The 23,362-nt window shown below is 39.8% G+C and overlaps 1 protein-coding gene across 2 annotated transcripts in view; it reads right to left on the reverse strand.

The window, feature by feature from the left end:
- The window catches only part of plcb3 (phospholipase C, beta 3 (phosphatidylinositol-specific)), a 64,551-nt gene that overhangs the window by 14,405 nt on the left and 26,784 nt on the right, over positions 1–23,362 (reverse strand). Inside the window, exons 3-23 of one of the 2 annotated variants that reach the window (XM_023289388.3) lie at positions 13,070–13,138; positions 11,070–11,204; positions 10,683–10,762; positions 10,534–10,587; positions 10,241–10,313; positions 8,217–8,317; positions 7,943–8,109; positions 7,045–7,191; positions 6,784–6,941; positions 6,000–6,082; positions 5,621–5,705; positions 3,675–3,825; positions 3,305–3,403; positions 3,115–3,188; positions 2,935–3,031; positions 2,608–2,692; positions 1,291–1,415; positions 859–1,013; positions 594–755; positions 392–491; positions 96–200 (exon numbers count right to left, since the gene is read on the reverse strand). In XM_023289388.3, coding sequence (XP_023145156.2) covers positions 96–200; positions 392–491; positions 594–755; positions 859–1,013; positions 1,291–1,415; positions 2,608–2,692; positions 2,935–3,031; positions 3,115–3,188; positions 3,305–3,403; positions 3,675–3,825; positions 5,621–5,705; positions 6,000–6,082; positions 6,784–6,941; positions 7,045–7,191; positions 7,943–8,109; positions 8,217–8,317; positions 10,241–10,313; positions 10,534–10,587; positions 10,683–10,762; positions 11,070–11,204; positions 13,070–13,138 — 2,305 coding nt within the window. The remainder of the gene's footprint in view (positions 1–95; positions 201–391; positions 492–593; positions 756–858; positions 1,014–1,290; positions 1,416–2,607; positions 2,693–2,934; positions 3,032–3,114; positions 3,189–3,304; positions 3,404–3,674; positions 3,826–5,620; positions 5,706–5,999; positions 6,083–6,783; positions 6,942–7,044; positions 7,192–7,942; positions 8,110–8,216; positions 8,318–10,240; positions 10,314–10,533; positions 10,588–10,682; positions 10,763–11,069; positions 11,205–13,069; positions 13,139–23,362) is intronic. The other variant, XM_023289390.3, reaches the window with a different exon arrangement.

Here is a 23,362-nt window from a genome sequence, read left to right on the forward strand (position 1 = left end):
CTAAAGTAAGTCGAGTCTGAGTCACGTCAAATGAATTAAGGGTTGGATTGTGTGGTGCAACCTGCACAGAGGTGTTGCTAATGCACTGTTCTTACCCTGGTGTTCATTAGGGATGTAGTCCTGAGCCTCTGTGCAAACCAGGAGGGAGGACAGCAGGAGCGGCTGGTTGAGCTCATTCTTCAGGTTGATGTAGTGGTAGCCTGGAGAGAAGGGCGAAACAATTAACTGGCTGATGCCGAGCAGGGCTGGATGGTAAAAGGCAGACCATGAACGATGTTAGTCAGTGGAAGTCTTTGGTTCTTCTTCAACTCACAGAAAAAAAAATGAGCTTCTGCAAATTCCTAATGTTAAGAGACTGCTTTAATTGGTGTGTTTTTATGTGTGTATTTACCAGGTCGAATGGCCGACACGGGGAGAATTCTGTGTCCAATAAACTTGCCGTTTTCCTCAAACACCGCTATCCTCAGAGAGGCCAGCGTAGGGAGGACCACCTGCAGAGTGTTGACACAAGGGGGAGAAGTTTAGACAGCATGTAAGAGTTAACAAAGACAGAGGACAAAGGATTGCAGGAAAGATTTGTATCTGTGGGTTACCTTGTTGAAGACGAACATTTCATCATCCCACACGGGGTCCAGCGAGTTCCCATTGGATGTTTTGGTTCTGTACTTCCTCTTTGTGTCAGCAGGAAGTCCAAACATGTCCACTTCCACGTACACACCCACCTTCTTATCTGTCAGGAACTGGCCTGAAATCACCTGGTGGAGGTTAAATTATACATATTTACCATGACAATTCTTATGAATGTCATATTTTATTCACATGAGCCACATTAATCGCACATTTACACTTTGTAAGTACCTCAACTTTGACTGTATTGGCGACTATCCCGTCCACTATGTTTTCTGTAAAAGGGTCAAAGTGTTTGTCCGTCCTTCTCATGAACTCTGGTTTCAGCAGGTAGCCACTGCCGCCATTATACTCGAATACTCCCATGTTCAGCTGCATAGGAAGGTCTGAAAGACAGGAACAAAAAAACAAAGAAGAGATTGAAAAGAGAGGGACAGGAAAGGGAAAGAAAGCTGAGAAGGGAAGGATTTAGACGGCTAAAGACTGAGAGGTTTTGACTTGGCTCCCGTGTGAAGGAAGCTTTTTATATTATCAACTAGTGCAGTATCTGCCAGCCTCAGAAAGCCAAACTTTAAATCTATGTCTCTGGATTTTTAATACTATACTGTGGACTTAACTTCTGAGCCCATTTCATTCCTCGCTTTCTCAAATACCACCACTTACCAAGAGTCTGGAAGTTTAGCGCCACCATCTGGCAACCGACGTTCCAGAAGAGCTGAGGCATGTAGTTGGAGCTGTCCACCCTCGTTCCTTTGGGGTAGATTCGGCTCAGCTGGTTCTTATTGTACCTGGAGGAGTGCTGTTAAAGAATAATGCAGCATACAGATGTACGTGTGCAGTCAGGATGTATTACATGGTGTAAAGTCAAAAAGACAAAAGTCTCCTTTGATGATTGGTGATGTCTGGTCGAAGGAGCAGACCAGGCAACGGATATTTCGGCTGTGAAGTACTTTTACTCACACAGTAATCTCACAATTAGTGCTGTTTTACTTTAGTCCAACTTAACCTTCATGCTGTCATGCAGGTCAAAATTGACCCGTTTTAAAGTTTGAAAATGTGGGAAAAAAAAACATTTTCACAGTGAAACTTCTGATGTCCACATTTTCAACATTTTTGGGAAATCTTTGAACATTTTTTGGTGGAAAAAAGAAATGTTAAAAATGTTTAAGAACATTCACATAAATTCACATAAAAAATTTTATGTAAATGCACCTAATGAAAATATCAGTTTTACTGATATATATGTAATCACTTTAGATATTTTTAGGATTTTTTTTGAAGATTTTTACTAATTTTTTGAAAATATTTACAAGAATTTTCTTGAGAAATTTGGGGGATTTTTTAAAATAAAACTTTTATGGGAAACTTTTCAGGAATTATTGGAACTTTCTTCCTGAAGGTTTTGCAAATTTTCAGAAATTTGGGGAATTTTTGTGCTGAATTTTTGGACTTTTTTCAGACAAGGAAACAATACTTTTTGTTGCCCGTAAATGCGGACAACAGAAGGGTTAAAGCAACAAGCTGACATTTAGGGATACACCTTCATTTGCATTATTGCAGAAGACTGGCACTCTTTTAGTAAAAAATGTATACATACTATCATGTAAAAAACAGCGGACATTTAATTGTAAAGTTTTATTTTCCTCTGTCGGCCGAAGCTTGCTGCTGTTTTAGACCCAACACTGTAATGAACGATAATTTATTCAGCTGTGAGTGTGACTACAAGCAGACTTAAACCCTTTGGTGGACTAGGAATGGAGAGGGTTCGGTTATTTAACAGGCTCAGTCAGCAACCAGTTAGCAAAAAGGCTAGAAACGAGAGGAAAACGTTCACCTGCTCGATTAAAATGGATCCCAACCAGCAGCTCCACTCATAATGTGATATTTTGCTTGTTTGCACAAGGTTCAAGGAGGTAGTTCAAAAAATAACTTATCACGGAACCACAAAATTGGACTTTTTACACAAGCTTCTAAGGATACTCAACAAACTCGATAGGGGAGCTCTTTAAGGTGTCCATGCCTTTGGTTTCCACAAACGACGACATTTCAAAGAACTTCCTCCTCTCTGGTGGATGAAAAGAGGTGAAAAACAGAGAAAGTGACTTAAAAAAAAGAGAAAAACTGACCAAAATTGACACAAGTATAGTGTGACAGATCATTATCCATAAGTGGGTACACACAGACAATCTGTCTGCCTAACGAGCTACAAAGTAAAGGTGCTTTGAGCTAACGAGGCTTGACTTCTCCCTTCATACACACTTTTTCTGTCTCACAAAGTCTCTGTCTCCCTCTCTATCATTCACTTACTATTTGCCACCTCGAAGCTCTTGAATTTGACAGGTTCGATGTAGTTGACGAGAGTCGACATCTCCTCTGTGGCGTTCACCTCACTGCTGGCGGTACCCTGAGAGAGGCAGATACAACCAATCCATCAATCAGCCCATCAGCCAGTCAAACAGTCCATCCATCCTCCCTGACGGCTCTTACCTCGTCAGAGTTCGGCTTTTTCAGCTCCGTCACAGGTTCGTCCTCTTCGTCCTCCTCGCTTTCTCCTTCACCTCCTGTTAGGATGCAATAAAAACAGCTTGAACATGTAACAAAACGTAACAACATAACAACGTAACACAACACGCCGCCACCCTTTTCCACCCATTCATTCCATTCTTCTTCAACCCACCAATAGATTTGCGAGGCTCCAAGTCTTTGATCATCCTCTCAGCCAGCTTTTCCTCACCATTGGACAGCTGGCTTCCCTCGTTGTCAGTCAGAGGGCAGTCTACACAGGCAACAGCTAGCTCTCAGTTTTCAATTGGTTCTTTTGATTTTAGATATGAATGTGCAGACGGAGGTTTGCATCAACCTTCCTTTGAGCTTGATCATAGCTCTTAGTCATATGCCACCATCGCCTGTCATTATACAACACTACAGAGGCTCATTTCATTTCATTATTACCAGCAGACGGAGAGTTTGGAGGGACATCAGCCGCTTTAGTGTTTAAATAAAGCGCAACAACACGACAGGAGACACAGGTGGCTGTCTGCACTTACCGTTGGTGGGTGACGACTGCTCCCCGAGCTCTTTGCGTCGTATGCTGCCGCCACCTTCGGAGGGTCGATGGTGGTGATGCTTCTTCTTGTTTTTAATAAGGATCTTCCCCAGCATCTCCTGCGGTGAGGGGAGCGCCTGACCTGGGACCAGCTAAGATAAAACAATGTGAAATTTAAAATCTTCACAGTCATATAACTTTTTAAGATTTAAAGCCACCCTTGGGTAAAAATCGAGCTTTTTAGCTTGTTAGCATGTCCATATGGTGTATTATTATGTGCTAAAGGACATATCATGAGCAAAATAAGCAGTCAGTACTATAGCTGCGCATTTACAGCTTGAAACTGCAGTGTACAATGACAGCCTAAAAACATAGATTCAGAAATCTAGAGTTTCATACATAACAAACCAAAGAAACAAGCCGGCTTGCGGGGTCAGGATTTCTATATCCCTTTTTCTGCGTCAATTCCGACTTGAACATTCATGGCTCAATTAGCTGTTGAGCAGCACTGATTGGTTTTACAGAGTTAAAGCTGAGCATTCTAGAGGAGACAATTGTGTACAGCAACATTGAAAGCATTTTAAAGCAGGATGGAATCATTTTCTTGGGAAAAAACTTTTAAATTTGTAACTTTGATACAGAGACATGAGGGTTCAATCAGAGAGATTTTACAGAGAGATAGTTAGCAGCTATCAGAAAACCAGAAATGTGACTTTAACTTACCGGAACAGATCAAGAGATAAAAGCAAAACCCACATGCCTTAAAAGTTAGATCTGGGATGAATAACTTGTCTAGACTAAGAGTCATCACGAGGAACAAGATCAAAGTTCATGTGTGGTTTTGCAAATACAAAATATTACTGAAATGTAATGCTAGAATGTCACAGGGCCAACCGCAATATTTAATAACTCAAGCCTGATGTCAGTGAAAAAAGCCATATCAATAAGAAAACAGCCATTTAGAACAAAAGATGACTGTGTCTATTTCAAATTCTGTAACACTCTGCCTTGAGAGGAACATTCAAACTGATTTAGCTCCAGTTTAAGTTGCCTCCTTCAATTGTTTCATCAGATTGTAAGAGTTTAACCTGTAGGGCGTGTGACTTAACCCTGCATTCCCATATTACTAGCACATTTCATGGAATATTCTTCCCTTGCGTCTCACTTGAATTAAAAATAAAATAAGGTGAATCTGTTGTCTCATCGTTTGCTCTCCTTATGCATATAAATCTGTTGTGTTTCCCGTCACTTACGTAGATCAAGTTTTTTTCAGGATGCTGTATTTTAAGAACTGTGTTTTGAAAGCACTGCTTTCACAACACAAAACACAGATATGAGTAGATATCTCACCATGAGATAACTACTCATATCATCAGGAACATGAGTCACAAGGTGTTTGATCATATTTGATGGTTTGCAAATTGATTAGCACCATGATGTGGAAGTAAAAAGATATTAGTGTGTAATTCAGTTCCCATGAGGAGCAGCAGTGAAACACCCCTCAAATTAATTTATTTCAGACCAAAAACCATGAAACTGTTTTGTTTTTTTTTAAATACAAGTAGCAAATGAACTTAAAGAGCCCCGATTTTGCACATTTACAGGTTCATAAAAAATGTTTTGGGGGTCTTCTAGAAAATGTTTACATGCTTTAAAGTTCAAAACAGATCATTTTTTTACGTCACTGTACATTGCTGCAATACATGTTCTCGGCCTTCGTTTTAGCTCCTGTCTTTTTAAGCTAGACGTTAAATGAGGCGTTTTGGGCAAGAAAGGAGGACTGTTTTCTGTGCAAAAGAACAACTCACTTTGCACTGGACTTTGTACGTTTGCAGATCTTTTACAAGTACAAAATTGGCTACATAACACACTGAAGAAAACCAAAAAGTATAAAATGGGCCCTTTAATTCATAGCTCATATCAGATCTGACTGGACGCCAGCCTTACCGGATATTTCTCCAGTGGATCGATGAGCAGAGCGTCTCCAAAGATCATCCTGCAGTACTCTGCCATCTTGGCCTGCTGCTTAGCTCTGATAGGACAAAAGACAACGGCCAGGTTCTGTTTTACTTTGACCTGCCATAATAGATTACTGCTCCTAAATTAAAAGTCAGCATGCCTTTAATCACCAACTGCCACTTTAACAGCATATTTTAAAGCTAATATTTCAATTAAAGCCTTGACTTCTGCATCCTGTCTGGTAATAAATAACTAACATACAGTGCAAATAAGCAAAATTGCTGAGCTCAAACATACACAGCCTGTAGCTTATCAGCTGATCTGAGCAGTGCTGAGAAACATACTTATACACGTTGGCAGGACTTACGAATCGACGTGGTTTTCAAAAGAGAGGATGACGGGGTACGGTGAGGTCTTAAATGCACTCTCTGCTATCGCTTCAATGACCTCCTGCAGTTGGGCAAAATTTTGAAAAATTATTAATGGAAGAGAAACACTAAGTACAAGGTAGAACCAACATTTCTTTAGATTGTCGCTGGTGGAAATTTTTCATGCTTAAAACGTAAAAATAAAATTTGCCACTGTGTCTCTTATAAATCACACAGCAGATCTTTGCCTTCCTTGTGCAGGTGTGAAGCAGCTTTGCGTGGATGCTGCCTCTGTAATGAATCCTCTGAATCTACACTATAAAAATCTGCAGCTCAAACTGCACCAACACACCTAGATTAAGAGGTCTGCTCACCAAATTTCCTCATTAATTTGATATTTTTTAGCAACTTAAGGAGGAGAAACAACGTCTCAGCTTGTAAGGGCTCTCTTAAATGTATATAAATGACTATCATGTAAATCTGTCAAGTGGACTTCTTAAGCTTAATGCCTCCATAAACATGCTTGTTGTATGCAGATGTAGAAACCTTCATAAACTGGAGGTTGATTTATTGACGTCCGTTATATATAGTGCTGGTCAGAGTAGTAAAACAGACATTTACATATGGGTAAAATTCATTTCATGCCACTATAAAACTGCTGTGTGTTATACGAGAGCAACAACTTACACAGACACAACCTAATCAAGCTGTCGGAATCAAATTGAACAAAAAGGTTAAAGGAAATTAAACAGTGAAACAACACACGACTGCAGCGAATCCCACCTTAAAGGGGATCTCAGTGGTCATGGTGAACCCGTGGGTGATGTAGGGCTCCTCGTCTTGTGGTCGACCTTTCCAGCAGTCCAGCTCGACGCAGCGACAGCCGGTCAGCAGCACCTGCCTGTACATCTCCACTGACGACGGACCAGTCAGCTGACCCACTAAAAACAGACAGAAATGGGTTCGAATCCAAAAGATTGAATGTGAAGCTCAATATTAGATGAAGGATGAATTTGTCGGTGTACCGTTAGATCTGAATTTTACCTGTGAGATACGTGTTGTGTGAGGAGTTGATAAAGTAGTGAGACAACGGTTGGTTCATGTCATCGATGACGTCGAGCCTCTCTGGAGGTACGATGCTGTTTTCTTCTCCTCCCAGATACCGACTAAAAGCCTGCAAACTGATCTGGTCTACAACAGAGAACAACAGCAGTCGAACTTGTTTTTGTCATTTTATTTCATCAAACTGAGAGGCATTTGTGTGCTAACAGCAACCGATTTGTTTTGAAGGGCAATGACTAGAAGCTGCTCCACTAAAATGATGTTATCTGCTCACCAGAAAATCGCCTAAATGTGCAAAGGCTCCAGTTTTTTAGAACAGACACGAAGAGGCTGAGAGTGCAGCTCCAGGTCGGGATCTCATCTTACAGATTGTGGCTTAGCAAAGTCCTGCTTTTGGTTCAGTTTGTTCCAACATTTTGTACATTTTATCGACAGGTGACAACAGCAAAACATGTAAACTAGCATTTTAAATAATGCCCAAATACTGTCATAATACAAGTGAAATACTGTAGATGCAGCCTTGCTATGTCCAAGAATTTTAGCAGAGTTTTCTCCACTTTGGTGTAATAAAAGTCAAGAAAACCAATTATGTCTCGATACATATAATATCCGAGTACTAATAAATCTATTTTAGGACAAACAGGATAAAAATAAAGGAGCCAGAACTTGGAATTCTTGACATTTCATTAGTCTCAAGTCTCTAAAATGCTGTTATTTTGTTCAGCAGCTTAAGAAAAATCAGTGTCCTGGTAAGTTCTTTAAATAATTTAAGCAACATTCATTTGTATTTGCCCAACAAATCTCTAAATGAATGTCACACGGTTTAAGGAGCTCCATAACAAGCATGAAAAATGGCTAACATGTAAACAGAGTTACTGACCCCTCTCCAGTTGGCTTGTGTTGGTCTCGTACTTCTCCATGATCTGCCGGACTTGTTCTCTTTTCAGCGGCGGATACAGAACCTCGTTCAGCCTCGAGTCTCGTTGCCTGCGGTTGATGAAGTCCATTAACTGGTCCAAGGAGATGAAAGGCTTCCTCTTGGAACCACTGGAGCAAAGACAGATTACTAGGATTACAGGATTACAGGGACAACAGCATAATGACATCAATATAAGGGAAAAATCGCAGCATATGTTTGCAGAGGTGCCACATACCTTTCTTCAAAGATGCTTTGTATCTCAGGTCGGAGACATAAGCTGTCGAGGAACTTCTGAAAAGCCTCGTATGTGAAATCGTCAGGCTTTATTCCCTCTGACTGCAGAAAGATAACACAGAGGATTGTGTTAGAAGATACAGAGGGAAAGAAAAAGACCAGACTGAGGATATAATGCAAAGTTTAACACTTGGCTCAAACAATCCACTGCAGATCAAAGCGTTAAACTCCTGACTTCTTGATGAATTAAATCAACATTAATATTGTCTGATATACAGATTTAGTTTCTTTGTGAGGCTGTGAAGAGGTCGACACAGTGACAGAAGAGTTTGTTGTTGTAAAGACGGTTTGATCCTGTGAACAGTCACCAATTATATATTTTAAAAACAATATACATACTTATTCTACACATTAAAGTACTCTTGACTTTAAGCTCAATATAAGTGAGTTTACTAAACGCTGTTAAGCATCAATAACCATGAGTTTCAGTTTACATTTCACATCTTTTCCCCCATGTCTTCCTCCGTGAAACCAGTAGGAGGCACCAGAGTCCACTGATATGAGGAGAAATGCTGACAGCACAGTTTGCACTATCTGATCTCCTCTTCAAACAGAAATGTCTTGTGACTTCCAAACTGATTTTTAGGTGAGACTACATTGACTCACCGAGACACAAGAAACCTCGTTTTACCTAAAACCCATATGGCTGAGGTACAGTACACAGTAGATACAAGCAAAGATTTTAACAATGCAACAGAGACAAACACATACAGTAGATGCTCTCTCTAGGAAGCCAAATTCAACACAGGAATAATACTATAACTCCAAACAGCTTCAATTATTAATCTACACTGCAAGGAAACCACACAACATGAAAGTGGAATTGCTACAGTATTATTCAACTGTTACTTTGGACTAATGGTTACAGCAGTTTATCCATTAGTATTATTAAGTATTTCAACTGCTTATTCACTATATTTAGTTGTGTTAACAGTACATCCATTACTTTTAGGCAACTATTTACAGTGTTCATCCATTATTTTTTAGATATTTCAACTGTTTATCCATTGTTTTAACTCATTAAAAGTTGCTGCATTAACTGTTTATCCCGTTTTAGTGGACTATGTCACTGTCCTTTATTTTAGCTTATGTTAACAGTCTAGCCACTATTTTGGTTAGCTAATGTTAACTGTTTATCCATTATTTTGGTCAGCTTATGTTAACTGTTCATCCATTATTTTGGCCAGCGTACATTAACTGTTTATCCATTATTTTAGCTAGCTTATGTTAGCTGTTTATCCACTATTTTGGTTAGCCTTTGTTAACTGTTCATTAATGATTTTAGTTAGCTCATGTTAACCGTTTATCCATTATTTTAGCTATATAACTGTTTGTCCGTTATTTTAGTTAGCTGCTCTGCTAATCATTTCACCCATTCATCCATTATTTCAAGCTAATAGTTTCAGCTGTCTCTTCACTAAATTTGGCTAACTAGTTAAACAATTTATTGATTATTTATTACAATTTATTGATTTATTTCTCTGCCAACTTGGTAGCTAGTTTCCATATCTGGGGCAACATGTGGCTAAAGGAATAGCTTGACATTTTGGGAAAAATATTAATTTGGAGTGTTGCTGAAAGTCAGATGAGACTAAACATATTTAACGGAAATATCCCTCTGATGGCTGTGTGGTAAATCCAGCGGTTCCACTAGCAGCCAGGTGGCTTAGCTTAGCAGCAGCTAGCCTCTATTTGTAACAAAATCTACCTACCAGAATATCGAAACCTATTTTCTTGTTTTTTGACAGTTAATTAAAATGTAAATCATCATATAATAAGGCCTGTCGTCTGCAGGCCTGCAGCCTTTTTGTTGCCTCCATGCATTTCAATGGAATGCTAAGAATGCAACTGTATGCAGCACCCCAGGGGACGAGAGCGACCTCAGAGCTGTTGTTATGCATGAACTAATACAATACCCACAACACTTGAATAGCCTTGTGATCCGTGATTGCATTTAATGATTACCCTGTTATTGACAAGGCCACACTGCTCCAGAGCCGTCTCCACTCTCTTCTTATCAGAAAACATCTTGAGAATGCTGTAAGACAGAGGCAAAGAGTTATACATCATGCTAAGTTTACTGTTTACTGATCACATTTACATGAAACTAACCAAAACAACTGAACAGAGATCAACTAAAAAGCACAAGAGAAAGTGGAAGAGAGACAGAGAAGAGGAAAAGAAAGAGGAAGTGGAGAGCATTTGCACTTAAATTTCTGTCTAGAGTTTAAAAAGTGGTCGGTGAGGGTGTTACTCACTTCTTCACTGGAATCTTCCCATCCTGATTCACTTGAAGCTTTAACTTAGTGTACCTGCAACACACAGAGACAGAACAAGTGTTTACCTTTAAAAAGAATGACCTAAAATCTGCATTATGTCAAGACAAGACGCACACTTAAAGTCTTACGCTTTGAGAAGGAAGGTGTTCCGCGTTGCATTTTGGGAAAGTATGTTTGTGGCCAAAGTGAATAGCTCATCTGTCCAAATCTGGAAACACACAGATAAGAGAGTGAGAGGATAAAACAGGGCTGTTTGAGTCTTCGTCTGTTGTCAAAACTAAGTGAAACAGCTCTTATATACAATGTAAAACACACACACTCAGGAAATAATCCCTCTTTACAACTCCCAAACATGCACATGCCTTCATGTCAACAAGTGAGTAATCAGCATATGGCCTCAGGAGAGAAAGTCAACTAGATAGGGAGAGAGCAGGACATAAGGAAGGAAGGAAGGAACAGCATGGGAAAATTTTAGTCATTTAAATAGATTATAGAATGGCGGTTTCCATAGTTACCTTCGCCGTGTCCTCCTGCATGGCCTGGAAGTTAAGGAAGGAGATGTTGGCCAGGTCGTTGCCATGGACGACGGTTACCAGCTTCCCCTCTACGTTCTCCTTCCCAAAGCCGAGCACCTCCCGCACCTTTGGCTCCTGACACACACATTCATACGTTTTCAGGATGTTTCATTGTCCACTCTAATGAGCTGGGCACTGATTTGAACACCGAGCAGGCGAATAAAAACTCTCGCCCATGCGTCTGTCTCCTGAGAACAGTAAATGTGATGCATGTGGTGCAGCACTCTGATCTAATTAACCAACCGACTCTTTCCTCCTTTTTAGTCTCCATACCACCAGCTCTCTCTGACACTCAAACGTCTTTCTGTCAATTACGTATCACTCTTTCTCCATCATGGCTATCTGTCTTTTCAATTAAGGAAATTAGCCAGAAGACTGTTTATGAAGAAATGTGCTTCCAAAAGCGACGCACAAAATGTACAGCATTTCAGAGCAGCAAGAGTTTTAACAGCTTTCCAGAGACAGCGTCCATGCAACCAAAGATAACTCGCAGACCTCACTATTAACAGTTTTCTTTGGAATTGCTTTCTACCAACTGTTCACAGTGTGTTCTGTGAAATTTCCAGATTAACAGAAACATCGCATCTGGATCTAAATGTTGCTGTTGAACTTTTAAAACCTGCATTAACTGCCATTAACTAAGAAACTGCAAATACAACTTGATATATGATCATCTCATAAAGATCACAAGGCAAAACTTGCTGCTTATTTACAAATCCACAGGATAACCAGCAACATTAGCAGCATTTAAAGTAACTGTTCCATCCAACTGATGAATAATATGACAAATATTCACTGTTGTTTTATCGCTACTCCATATATTTCACTTTTTAGCCGCTATATGCACCACTGTGCTCACCAGCTACAGAATGAGAATGAGTCAAAACCAGTAAAGTTACAAGCAGTACAGGAAAAATGACAAGCAAAAAGATGCTAAAATGCTCTTTAGAGATGAAGGGAAGTGAAGTCTGGTGATAACGTTGTGATTTGATCCATTGCTAATAGGGGAATAGACTAATAAATAATAAACAGCTAATAAAGTTAATCAAACTGCAGAATGGACAATATTTAAATCACATGAGCTGCAAGTTTTAGATAAAAGGTAAAATATGTAAAACAAAAAATCATCTTAAATGAAACACAGTGGTGCTACAGAGGCTCTGGCAAATGGACTATATTCTCCTGTTTGTTTGGTACACATTGAAGCAAAAATCACATCATCGTTTATGGGCTTTTTTCAGTAAAAAAAAAAAAAAGAAAAAGAAATTACCCTTTCTACTAAAAAAAAAAAAATCGGAAAAATTGTAATGTGATTCTTTCTGCACATCCTTCAGTCCTTATTGCTCATATAAAAACTGAATACAGCAGCTGTAAAATATTTTAATGCTGTGACCACATAAAGTTTGGGTGGAGGCAAAAACGTCTGGGCAAATCAAACAGAAACTGACACTGATAGATGCCGTAGCTACACAGTAATCTTAAACAAGCAGCTTTTGTTGCATAATGATAACGACATGTTGTGTTTAAATGGCAGATTGTGTTTAAAGCGATAAAATAAAAGCACGGCAAACAATCTTTCGCTTTTCACCGTATTCATCCTCACACCTGCGCTATGTCAACACGTCCATATGTTTGAGCTGTTTTGGTTTTAGACCTCCCTCTCCGCCTCGGCCAGATCCGCGCTCCTACACAACGACTTTCTCGCCGACAGTCACTGGTTCTATCAGTTCCTGTCTGTCTGACGCTCCATCTGTCGGCGGCCTCATTAGCGCTCCGTCACCTTTGCGCCGTCGGCTGAGAGAGGAAGCGCACACTCAGCGGACACGTACGCATCTTTGGTTGACAGTCACACTTGAGCGTCACATTTGCGGTCGGAGGACAGAGTTATCGACAGCAGGAGGTGACAGCTCCTTTCTCCCACACGAACACACATCACCCACCTTTGGCTGTTTGGCGTACTTTCCTGTTCTGGTGTCCCTGATGGTGCTGATGTCCAGAGTCTCAACCTCCTACAAGACAGAGGAAAGTCGAAAGATTAGAGTTATTGCAAAGAGTCAACAAAACATGAAGGATATAAAGAATATGCAGCAGTAACAGTGCGATAAATTGAGTGTCAGTGCCGTGATTCTTCTACTTACAGAATACATTCATTCAGACACACTCATCACTCACATACACTAGTACATACTGAGGTAACGAATACGAATATCCAAAAACGAACAACTAAACGACATATTAGTCAGTTTTAGTGTTTCATCTCCTTTTGCAAATGTTACGCACAGGTCATGATTATAGCCACAATAGCAGCAACTGCTTTAACCCTTGTGTCGTCCTGCGGGTCAAAATTGAACCGTTTTAAAGTTTGAAAATGTGGAGAAAAAAATATATTTTCACAGTGAAACTTCTGAAGTCCAAATTTTCAGTATTTTTGGGAAATCTTTGAACATTTTTTGGTGGCAAAAAGAAATGTTAAAAATGTTTCTTAAGAACATTCACAGAAAAATCAACCAAAATCCAGCGAAATTCGCTGGATTTTGGTTGATTTTTTTGTGAATGTTCTTAAAGAAAATATTAGAAGTTTTACTGATATATATGCAATCACTTTAGATATTATTAGGAGTTTTTGGGAAGGTTTTTACTCATTTTTTGAAAATATTTAAAAGAACTTCCTTGGCAAATTTTCTGGATTTTTTTAAAAATAAAACTTTGAAGGAAAATTTTTAAGGAATTATTGGAATTTTTTTCCTGAAGGTTTTGCAAATTTTCAGAAATTTGGGGAATTTTTTTGCTGAATTTTTGGATTTTTTTCAGACAAGGAAACAATATTTTTTGGTGCCTGTAAATGAGGACAACAGGAGGGTTAAGGAGTTTGGTGTTGCTTTGACTTTACATTTTACTGCAACTACCATAATTTTATGGTTTTAGGTTAAATGTCCCAACAAGTAATAGATGGATTGCCGTTAACTTTGTTCAATCTATTTGTGAATGTAAAATGGGAGAAAATTGACATAAAGAGGTTCCTCATTGGGTTCACATATTCACATACATGGCATGAGGAAAACAGGAGCCTTTACATCAACATTTTTATTCACTTGAGTTCATTTTTCACCCCAATATAACGTCCTGCACCTCTATAAAAACAGCACAGCTATGGCTAGAAGGAAAGTTTCTTCTGTGCAGTATGACAGATTTATATTGCTATAAACTGTTAACAAAAAAAGCAAAAGTTAAAATTCTTTGATTATTTATTTTACAAAAAACTGTGAATCAACATGAGTAACCTTTTTTGCAAGTGGCACCTATACTTGAAAAAAAAAGGTGACTCCACTGCCTATATTTTGCTACTCATATTTTTAACTTGCTTTATTACTTGTCTCCTGTCTGCTCTGTCTAAACACCGCCTGCAGTTCAACCAAAAATTCTCAGAATTTTTGTCACATGACAGCTGAGCTACTAATGACTTCTGACTTGTGTCAGGGAACACAAATGCTGTATTTTTAATGATTTTTTTAAATGAAGCATGTAGTATAAAGAAATACAGATAAATTACCAACATTTTAAGCTTCGATGTGGTTGTTTTTCTATGTGTCACACATTATGAGCTGAAAATCTGATGATTCTGTCTGTTTTTGACAGCTTCTGGTTCTATTAAATGGTGTCATTTGGGTGATATTTTTAAAAACAACATTCCTTTTTAACCCACCAGCAGGGTTTTTGGGCTCAGATTGTTCAAATAAAAGATTATCCATTCATTGTGATTGGAAAGGCAGGTGAGATGTCAGTGAAAAACGATCTAATGTGTTCTGACAGCACTTGTTCTCAAATAATTCAACTGTCACCAAAAAAAGCGAACAGATAATGTATTTTAACTGTTTTCTCTCTATTATTTACTGCCATTTGCTTCTTATGTAAGAAGCAGCGAGCAGCAATGCTGACAGAACAAAAGTCTGCTTTTGGATGGATGGTAAAAAGAAGAAAACTTGATGCAAGGGATGTGGAGAAATTAATTCCTCAGGCTAAAAGCTTATGGTTTGTCTAGCCTCTGTCCTCCTTCCATTAAGTCCTCTTTTATTTATCTTTTATCAAACTCCCCTGCTTCTTCAGACGCAAAACATAACCACTGACTTCTGAACTCTGTGTGAGACAGAGAGATGTAGAGAAACTGCCACGAACTCTGCACACATATACATTAACACTTGTCTTAGAGATGTCTTCGGAGCATATTGGTATGCTTGATGCCCACACACCTGAATGCATGCACACAAATCTAAAGGGAAAAGAGAGAAAAGGCTGTACTAAGTAAGGGCAAACAGCACCTTTAACCTGGAGGGCACAGTTGCTCCGAAGCACAGTTGACAGAGTGAGACAAAAATGGGAGACTGGACAGGAGGTGGTCATAAACGGAGTCATAAACACAGCGGAGGATATGCGCATCCTCCTGTATAAATATTTGTTTAGCCCCCACAGTCATTCCCTAAGCTTTCTTACTTCATCTGTGTCACTCTGCTTCTTCATCTGATCCTGTTACTGTTTGTCAGTTTGTCAAATATTTTCTCGTCCTTGTTTTTCTATGTTCTACATATATTTTCGAGCCAAAAACAACAACAAAGACACGCACATTAAGTCACTGTCTCCCCTGAAAGTATAGAAACTAATGCCTTCCTCATTCCTTCTTTCATTATTTCACTCTGACTGTGATGTCACTACCCCTGCAGGCCGTCTGCTCCCCTGAGATTGGTCTTGAGCAATAAAGGTCAGAAGTGCTGGACCAATTGGATTAAACCCTGTCTCAAACTTTGTCCTCTGATTGGCCTGTGGAGAATAACTAACTTCCTGGGGGAATAAACCACTTCTGGGTCTGTAGGACACATGCTCACACGCACACTTTTGCACACACGCCTCCTCTCCCACAGGCCATGGTTTCATTCTGCCATCGCCATAGTGACTCCTTGGAGACCACCGGTAATGAGACTACAACTTTGTCTGCAGCCTGTGTACGCGTCTTTAACATTTTATTACCGGCTAGTAATGTAAAACACACACTCAAGACTTGTAATATGCAAACAGGCATATCCTCGATTTGCAGGTCCCGACTTGTGAAACATCCTGACCTGTTGAGCAAGACAGGGTGTGCATGTGTGAGTGTGTAGGTGTGCGCATGTGTGTGTGTCTGTGGGGGGGTGAAAAGCCTTGCAAGTCGGAGTGCATTACGTTACATGCATGTGACACAGAAGTGGTTCTTTGGGAGCAAATGTTCGCTGAAGACGAGAGCAAATGTGTCAGCATGTGATCAGGAAAAGTGTGTGAAGTGAAAAAAACGTGTGTGTGTTTTGGCACACAGTTGTGCAGCCGAGTGCATGACGTGTGTCCGTGTGAAGGTCGGTCATCTCTGAGAGCACATTCCTAACATATTCCGGCCTTCTGCTCAGTTAGCATGTGTGTATCTGTGTGTTTCGGTGTGTAATATTTAGCTAGTAATGGCAGCTGCGGCGCTCCATTCATCTCTCTGCGCGCTAAGTCCAAACACAGCTCACTCTATTCATCACAGCAGACTCAGCTGCAGGCTCATTACTGCTCCAAATGAGTCTGGGTGAGAGTTTTCCAGGAGTCATGTTGTGATAAAGTGCTACAATTTACTTTAATTTACTGTTTTTTTTGCTAGACTGCTAGACTGAGGAACTTTTCCCCCAGCTTTGCTTTGTGTATTTCTGCCTCAGTTAGTGATTTCCTACATCTCCCAGAATGCACTCCCACACCTTTTCTGGTGAACTTGATTGTCCACTTGTCTGTGGATTATCTGGGCGGCCAGCTGACAGTAGAGTTTTTTTCAGCTCAGAAAAGCAGAGTCGCACCCTTTACTCAGAGCTAATTGTCTTTTGCTAGAGTGCATTTCTGATCTATGGAGCCTCTTTGATTCAAAGAAAATCACACAGAAACAATTACAGAAGCATTAATCTGATGCACTGCTGCCAAATCACAGTCTACCACAGACTCTGATGGAAATGTGATCCATTTATTTGGTTTAGCTATAATGTAAGCTAGCGTAAAGATTCTGCTAAAAGCGCTTCATGATGAGTGTTTCTTCAACTGTTTTCCACTGTTGGCTTAAAACCTCAACTTTTCAGCCAATGTGAACAAGAAATCCTTAAAGAACTCAGAAAAAGGTTCTATGGCAGCTGGGAAAACACCATATGCAGATGAAGATTATGTGATACGACAGAAAACATAAAAAGAATTATTCAACGGACCAACTGTTGTATCCAAGGATAACAATGAACTTTAAATATTGGTGTCATAAAGACTTTCCCGGCTAAGTTGACCAACATATTTTGCACTGAAATTAATTTAAAAAACACCAGATCAGCATTGAAGAGTATGTGATTCATGGTATTAACTGAAAATTCAGCTCGGAAACAGATAAAATAAGCAGATGGAAATTAGCGTTTTTGAATTACTAGATGTTTACATGCACACTTTTAGGATTTGATTTTACTAGAGACATAAGCATTCAAATGGAACATGGTTGTTTTGCACGTCCAGCTTTCTGACGGTTTGCAGCAGCGCAGGCATCTTGCAGATACCGCAGCATCGAGCAAATTTGCTATTTTGGCATGCACTAACTCACCAGCAGAGGATAAAACTTAATTTGTGGCTGCGCAGATGATGGTGCATTTGCATCTGCTGGATTTAACTTCCCCATCTTATCTTATCAACAGCTGAAGACCAAAGAAACAATACAGTTTATACGCTACATGAGCATCTTTACACTCTCTTGAGTTAGTTAAAACTATGATGTTGCACCCAGGATAGTAGTGCAAATGTTGTTAGCAAATTTTTTCCTATCTTGTAATCCTAATCATAATACTACTCAAGCGTAATATCAGAGACAAAGAATATTATACTTAGCCATGAGATCACTCCAGAAAACATGACAGAAGCTAACCTTTTAGCAGTGTTTGTCATTAGGTGCTGATTCAATTTCCATCTGTGACCTTTTAAGTACAGGTTAGTCTTAAGAAATATTTTGCCCCAGTCAATCTCCTCAGTCAATCGTAAAGTAATTTTAAAATTACACTTACCTAAAATCAGATGAAGTGATCAATACGAGTCTAGTGTCTATAGAGTATATGAAGCTACCCCCAAAACGTAATTAGCTTCGCAAACATAGGAAACAGAGAAAATGTTAGCTTGATTTATATTTTTGCATTGAATCTACGACATAAACTGACATGAACCTGCCCAGAAATGCAGCTACACTTAGACTCAGACTGCAACAATTACAAACTGTCTGACTAGTATTAAACACAGTGTATTGATTTGCACAAAGATAATGTTACTATAAAACTAAATGGGAGATATAATACGCTAAATGCACAGTGGCTACCAATCCATGTTCAGATTCAGTTGGTTTTTGAATATTTATTCTTTTTTACAGTAGTTTTGGTAAGCCACCACTGTTTGGAGTACAGAAAGAAACTGAGCATTTCAATGATTCAACAGACTATAACTGAAGCTTAGCAGTGAAATAAATCTAAAAAGAATTTAGAGCTCGGTAAGAAACAATATCTTGTTTGTTTAATCAGTACAAAACCTTCAGGGGATAAAAGGACATGCTGATGTTTAATTCCTCCACAGTCTGAGTGCAAATGGACAAGAAAGAACTCCTAAGTTTAACATTTAGTCTTTTTGTGTGGCTCAAATAAGAGAGTTATAACTTAGTGAGTGTTAGAGGTGGAGACTTTTTCCCCAAAACCAGGCGAGCTGTTTCCCATAATACTCACAATGCAAGGAGCAAACAATAGAATAACCTTTTGATGTTTTACTGTTTGCGTGTGGAGGTGATTTTGATCCGACAATAGTTATTAGGTCGCCCTATATTTAGGCACTAAAACAATCACAGCATGTTGATATCTTGTGATTAGGACCTCGTTCACTTACTCCTTTCCTTCCTTCATTTCTCTGATTGACTTTCCACTTCCCTGCCTCCCTCCTGTCCTGCCACCCTCATCCATTCATTTTCTCGAGATTAGCAAAATATGAAAGGCCGACCAAACAATCGGGAGAGGCACCACTCCTTTTCCTGTGACGCTCATGTGTGCGCGTTGTGAAAGATCACCGCTGCTAAATATGTCTCGAATGACCAATCACGGCTGCTATCAAATGGCACATGATGACGGCATGTAGGAAACCGATCCTCCGGAGCGCTCATGCGTACACGCCAACATGGACGCAGCCAGGACGGCATGCGTCTCCACCCGCTGCCACTTGGCCACGACCCAAACGGCCAATCAGGAGAGGGAGACTTGACAGAGGAAGACTTTAAAGGACAGAGAGACAGCAGAGAAGTACAACAAAGAGAACTTCCAGCTGTTTTATGGCTGTGATGGGAGAGTTGGCAAGGTGTTTAGAGAAAGAGAAGGAGGTAGATACTTAATACCCCTGTGAAGCACGGGACAGCTCTATAACTCTGTCTCTGGGTTGTCTCATTATGTATCAATTGGATCTCGCTCTTTCTCCTTCTTTCCCACTCAGTTGTTTCATATTTCTGTTATCTGAAGCAGACGAATTATGTATGTTAACATTCACATTTCAGCCACTTAGCCGTGAATCGGATGTGAGTGATTTATAATGTGTATGATCTACAGGGAAAGGAGAAAAGATGCTGAATCAATGGAAAAACTACAAGAGGCGCAAACAATAAAACATGAAAGAGAAATGAAGCCGGTCCCAAATGCACGAGGACAGAAAAAATCGTCGTTTATGAGGCGAAAAGCAAGACGAATATCAATAAAGTGAAAACACACAAACAACGCAGTCGCACTAAATGTCTCAGAGCGCAAATAAATACCGGCTGGACCAAACACTTTTAGAAAAGAAAAAAAAAAATCACACATCTAAAACAGTTGCAGTAATCATAAATCTCTCACAAAACATAAACACACATGGATCAGCGAGGGCAAACTTACAACACAAACCCGCATGTGCAACCATCTGTAGCCCTCTAACACACACACACACACACGCACACACGCACACACACACGCACGCACACACACTGGAAGACAAAACAGCAGCAGACAGACTGAGTATGCATGATTTTGTTTTCCAAAATCAGATGAAAAGATTTATAGTCCTTTCCTTCCTGTATGCATATTTTCAAAGTCAGAATCAACAAAGAACTAGCTTAGCTTAGCATAAGCACTGAAAAGCAGCAACTGCTATTTGGCTGACACAACTTCAGGAAGTCACTGCACCAGACAAGAAATAATGGAACTTTTACACGTTTTTGAACTTCAGTGTGAGCAAGCGATGCAAATTTTGAGCAAATTTCTTTGCCACACAAATGACTGGTGCATCTGCTGCTGTCTAGACTGTGGCTGAGGCCAGTGTTATACTTTCCACGCTGAAATTTCGGCATCTGCCCATGTCCGCAAGAGAGCAGATGTCCGCGGGCAGCCCCAAATTTGTGTCCATGCAACAACTACTCTACAAGGGCAGCAGTGAGCATACTGAGCAATACTGCACTTGCTCAATGCATACGCAACTGAGTTCTTCCAGTGGACTTCAAACAAAGCAGCAGCATAATAACAACTATGCATCTGTGGTTTCTAAAAGATAGCTAAAAGGGTCTCTTTCCAGTCTTTATGTTAAGCTAAGATAAGGTAATTTACTACATTGGAGTGGTTTCCATTTCCCACAATGTCAACCTACACTTAAATTACATTTCCAGGTTATTACAGCGGGGCTGCACAGTGGCGTAGTGGTTAGCACTTTCGCCTTGCAGCAAGAAGGTCCCTGGTTCACGTCCCGGCTTTCCCGGGATCTTTCTGCATGGAGTTTGCATGTTCTCCCTGTGCATGCGTGGGTTTTCTCCGGGTTCTCCGGCTTCCTCCCGCAGTCCAAAAATATGCTGAGGTTAATTGATCATTCTAAATTGCCCGTAGGTGTGAATGTGAGAGTGATTGTTTGTCTCTGTATGTAGCCCTGCGACAGACTGGCGATCTGTCCAGGGTGTCCCCTGCCTTCGCCTGAGTCAGCTGGGATAGGCTCCAGCCCCCCCCCCGCGACCCTAGTGAGGATTAAGCGGTGTATAGATAATGGATGGATGGATGGTTATTACAGCTTAGTTTATTCCAGTTATGATCGCATTTCTCCAAAGTAATAGATAAATAGAGCTGAAAAAAAGCAAACCTGACTACCACGGTCAGGTTGGGTGATAAAAAAGTCCACCTCTGGGTGTTTTTATTGAGGCAGTTATTGTCAATTTATTTTACTAATTTATTGGTCTGCGAGATTGAGAATTCAAGTGAATGATTAACCTGTAAAATGTAATTTAAAGTGTGCTAATAGAAACGGGCAATTGGAGTTGCCTGTGATTGTGTGGAAGTTAGCAACGCGGTCCGAAGGTTCAAGTTACTGTAATCAAGTGTGTAGATAGGCTCAAGTTTCATTTGAACAGCTATCCATATGTTGTATACCATGATCACTGCTCCAGAAAAGGAAATAAAGATCAGGTTAATGCAACATATCGCTCCCCGTCAGTGTCAAGGCTAGTTAGCAGTTACCAGCCAGGTTAGAGTAAAGACATTTCAAACCAGAGGGCTCCCTAACACTGCACCTTACATGCTGAAAATACCTTAACAGAGGAGTGCAGCAAACTCTTGGTGAACTCCAGATTGATTGTATTCTGCAAGGGTACAGCCAACAACAACCATTACTCCCTCGCATGTTTTGATTGCACCAAGAGGAGGGACTGTTTTCAGGCATGTCTGGTGTCAATGTGTTCGTGAGACAGAGGCACAGAAAATGCTTTATTGCAACTGATATCAATAATAATTGATCATTTTGAATAAAGTCCAAGGTTGTTTTCACTATGTGGCACTGAACATTCTATCAAACTGTTTTCTTATTGCTCCTGATTAAGTGTCAATCGTCTGTACATTCTGCTATCCTTTATCACTGCTCATGCTGTGGTCAATGCTGATGTTGTGGTCCGCCACAGTAAATAAGGTTATATATGTGAAACGCTGATTTGACACCATCAGATTATTTTCAGATATATCGGCACTCGCTGGTTGCTTGACTGATGGCGGCCAGTTGGATAATTTTACTTATAATCAATCCAGCAATGCCCTACAGAGCAATAAAAAGGAGTAAGATGATTTCACAGGTTATAAAGATTATCGTAAATCTATATCACAGTATTTATGGGTTAAACAGAAAGTGAGCTCACCCACGTGTCACTAATAACTGCTCAGCTGTGCAGGCAGCAGCTGAACTATGGCAAGAAAGCAGGCTGATTGATTTTACCGATCGCCTTTGTTTACCAGTGCGGTAAACCTTCAGGTTTGTTTACCTCGTCGTGTTTTTCACCTCAGTTTATTACTTCTTCTCGATGATGTCATGATCCCACATCTTAGCAATTAACTTCGTGAATATGAGATTCGAGATGTAATAAACTGAGTTTTATATACACATGTACACACTCTCACACAGGAACACACATTGAGGAGGAAGCATCTGCACTGACAATGGATTCGATACCATGTGGTGTCTCAGTTCTTCAATTCAGCTCGGTACATGATTACCCAGTAAAATGCAGTTTAGCCCTCGTGTCGTCCTGCGGGTCATAATTGACCCGGTTTAAAGTTTGAAAATGTGGGGGAAAAAAAAACATATTTTCACAGTGAAACTTCTGGTGTCCACATTTTCAACATTTTTGGGAAATCTTTGAACATTTTGTGGTGGAAAAAAAGAAATGTTAAAAATGTTTAGGAACATTCCCAAAAAAAATCAACCAAAATCCAGCGAGTTTCGCTGGATTTTGGTTGATTTTCTGGTGAATGTCCTTAAAGAAAATATTAGACGTTTTACTGATATATATGTAATGACTTTAGATATTTTTAGGATTTTTTTGGAAGATTTTTACTCATTTTTTGAAAATATTTACAAGAATTTTCTTGCAAAATTTGGGGGATTTTTTTCAAAATAAAACTTTTAAGGGAAACTTTTAAGGAATTACGGCCACAAAGTGTGAAAAATGTATTTTCTTTAAAGTACATTACTGTGTTAGTAGTCCACTAGCTGTATATGTGTCATGTGCTGTATTTCTGTCTATATATGAGTATGTGTCTGTCTCAGTACGTCTACAGTATAGGAGTTGAAATGAAGACTGATCCGCCATGTGCGCTGACAGATAATGTCAACAGAAAGTCGAACAAATGACCGAGCAG

The sequence above is a fragment of the Amphiprion ocellaris genome, chromosome 23, assembly GCF_022539595.1.
Source record: "Amphiprion ocellaris isolate individual 3 ecotype Okinawa chromosome 23, ASM2253959v1, whole genome shotgun sequence".
Lineage (NCBI taxonomy): Eukaryota > Metazoa > Chordata > Actinopteri > Pomacentridae > Amphiprion > Amphiprion ocellaris.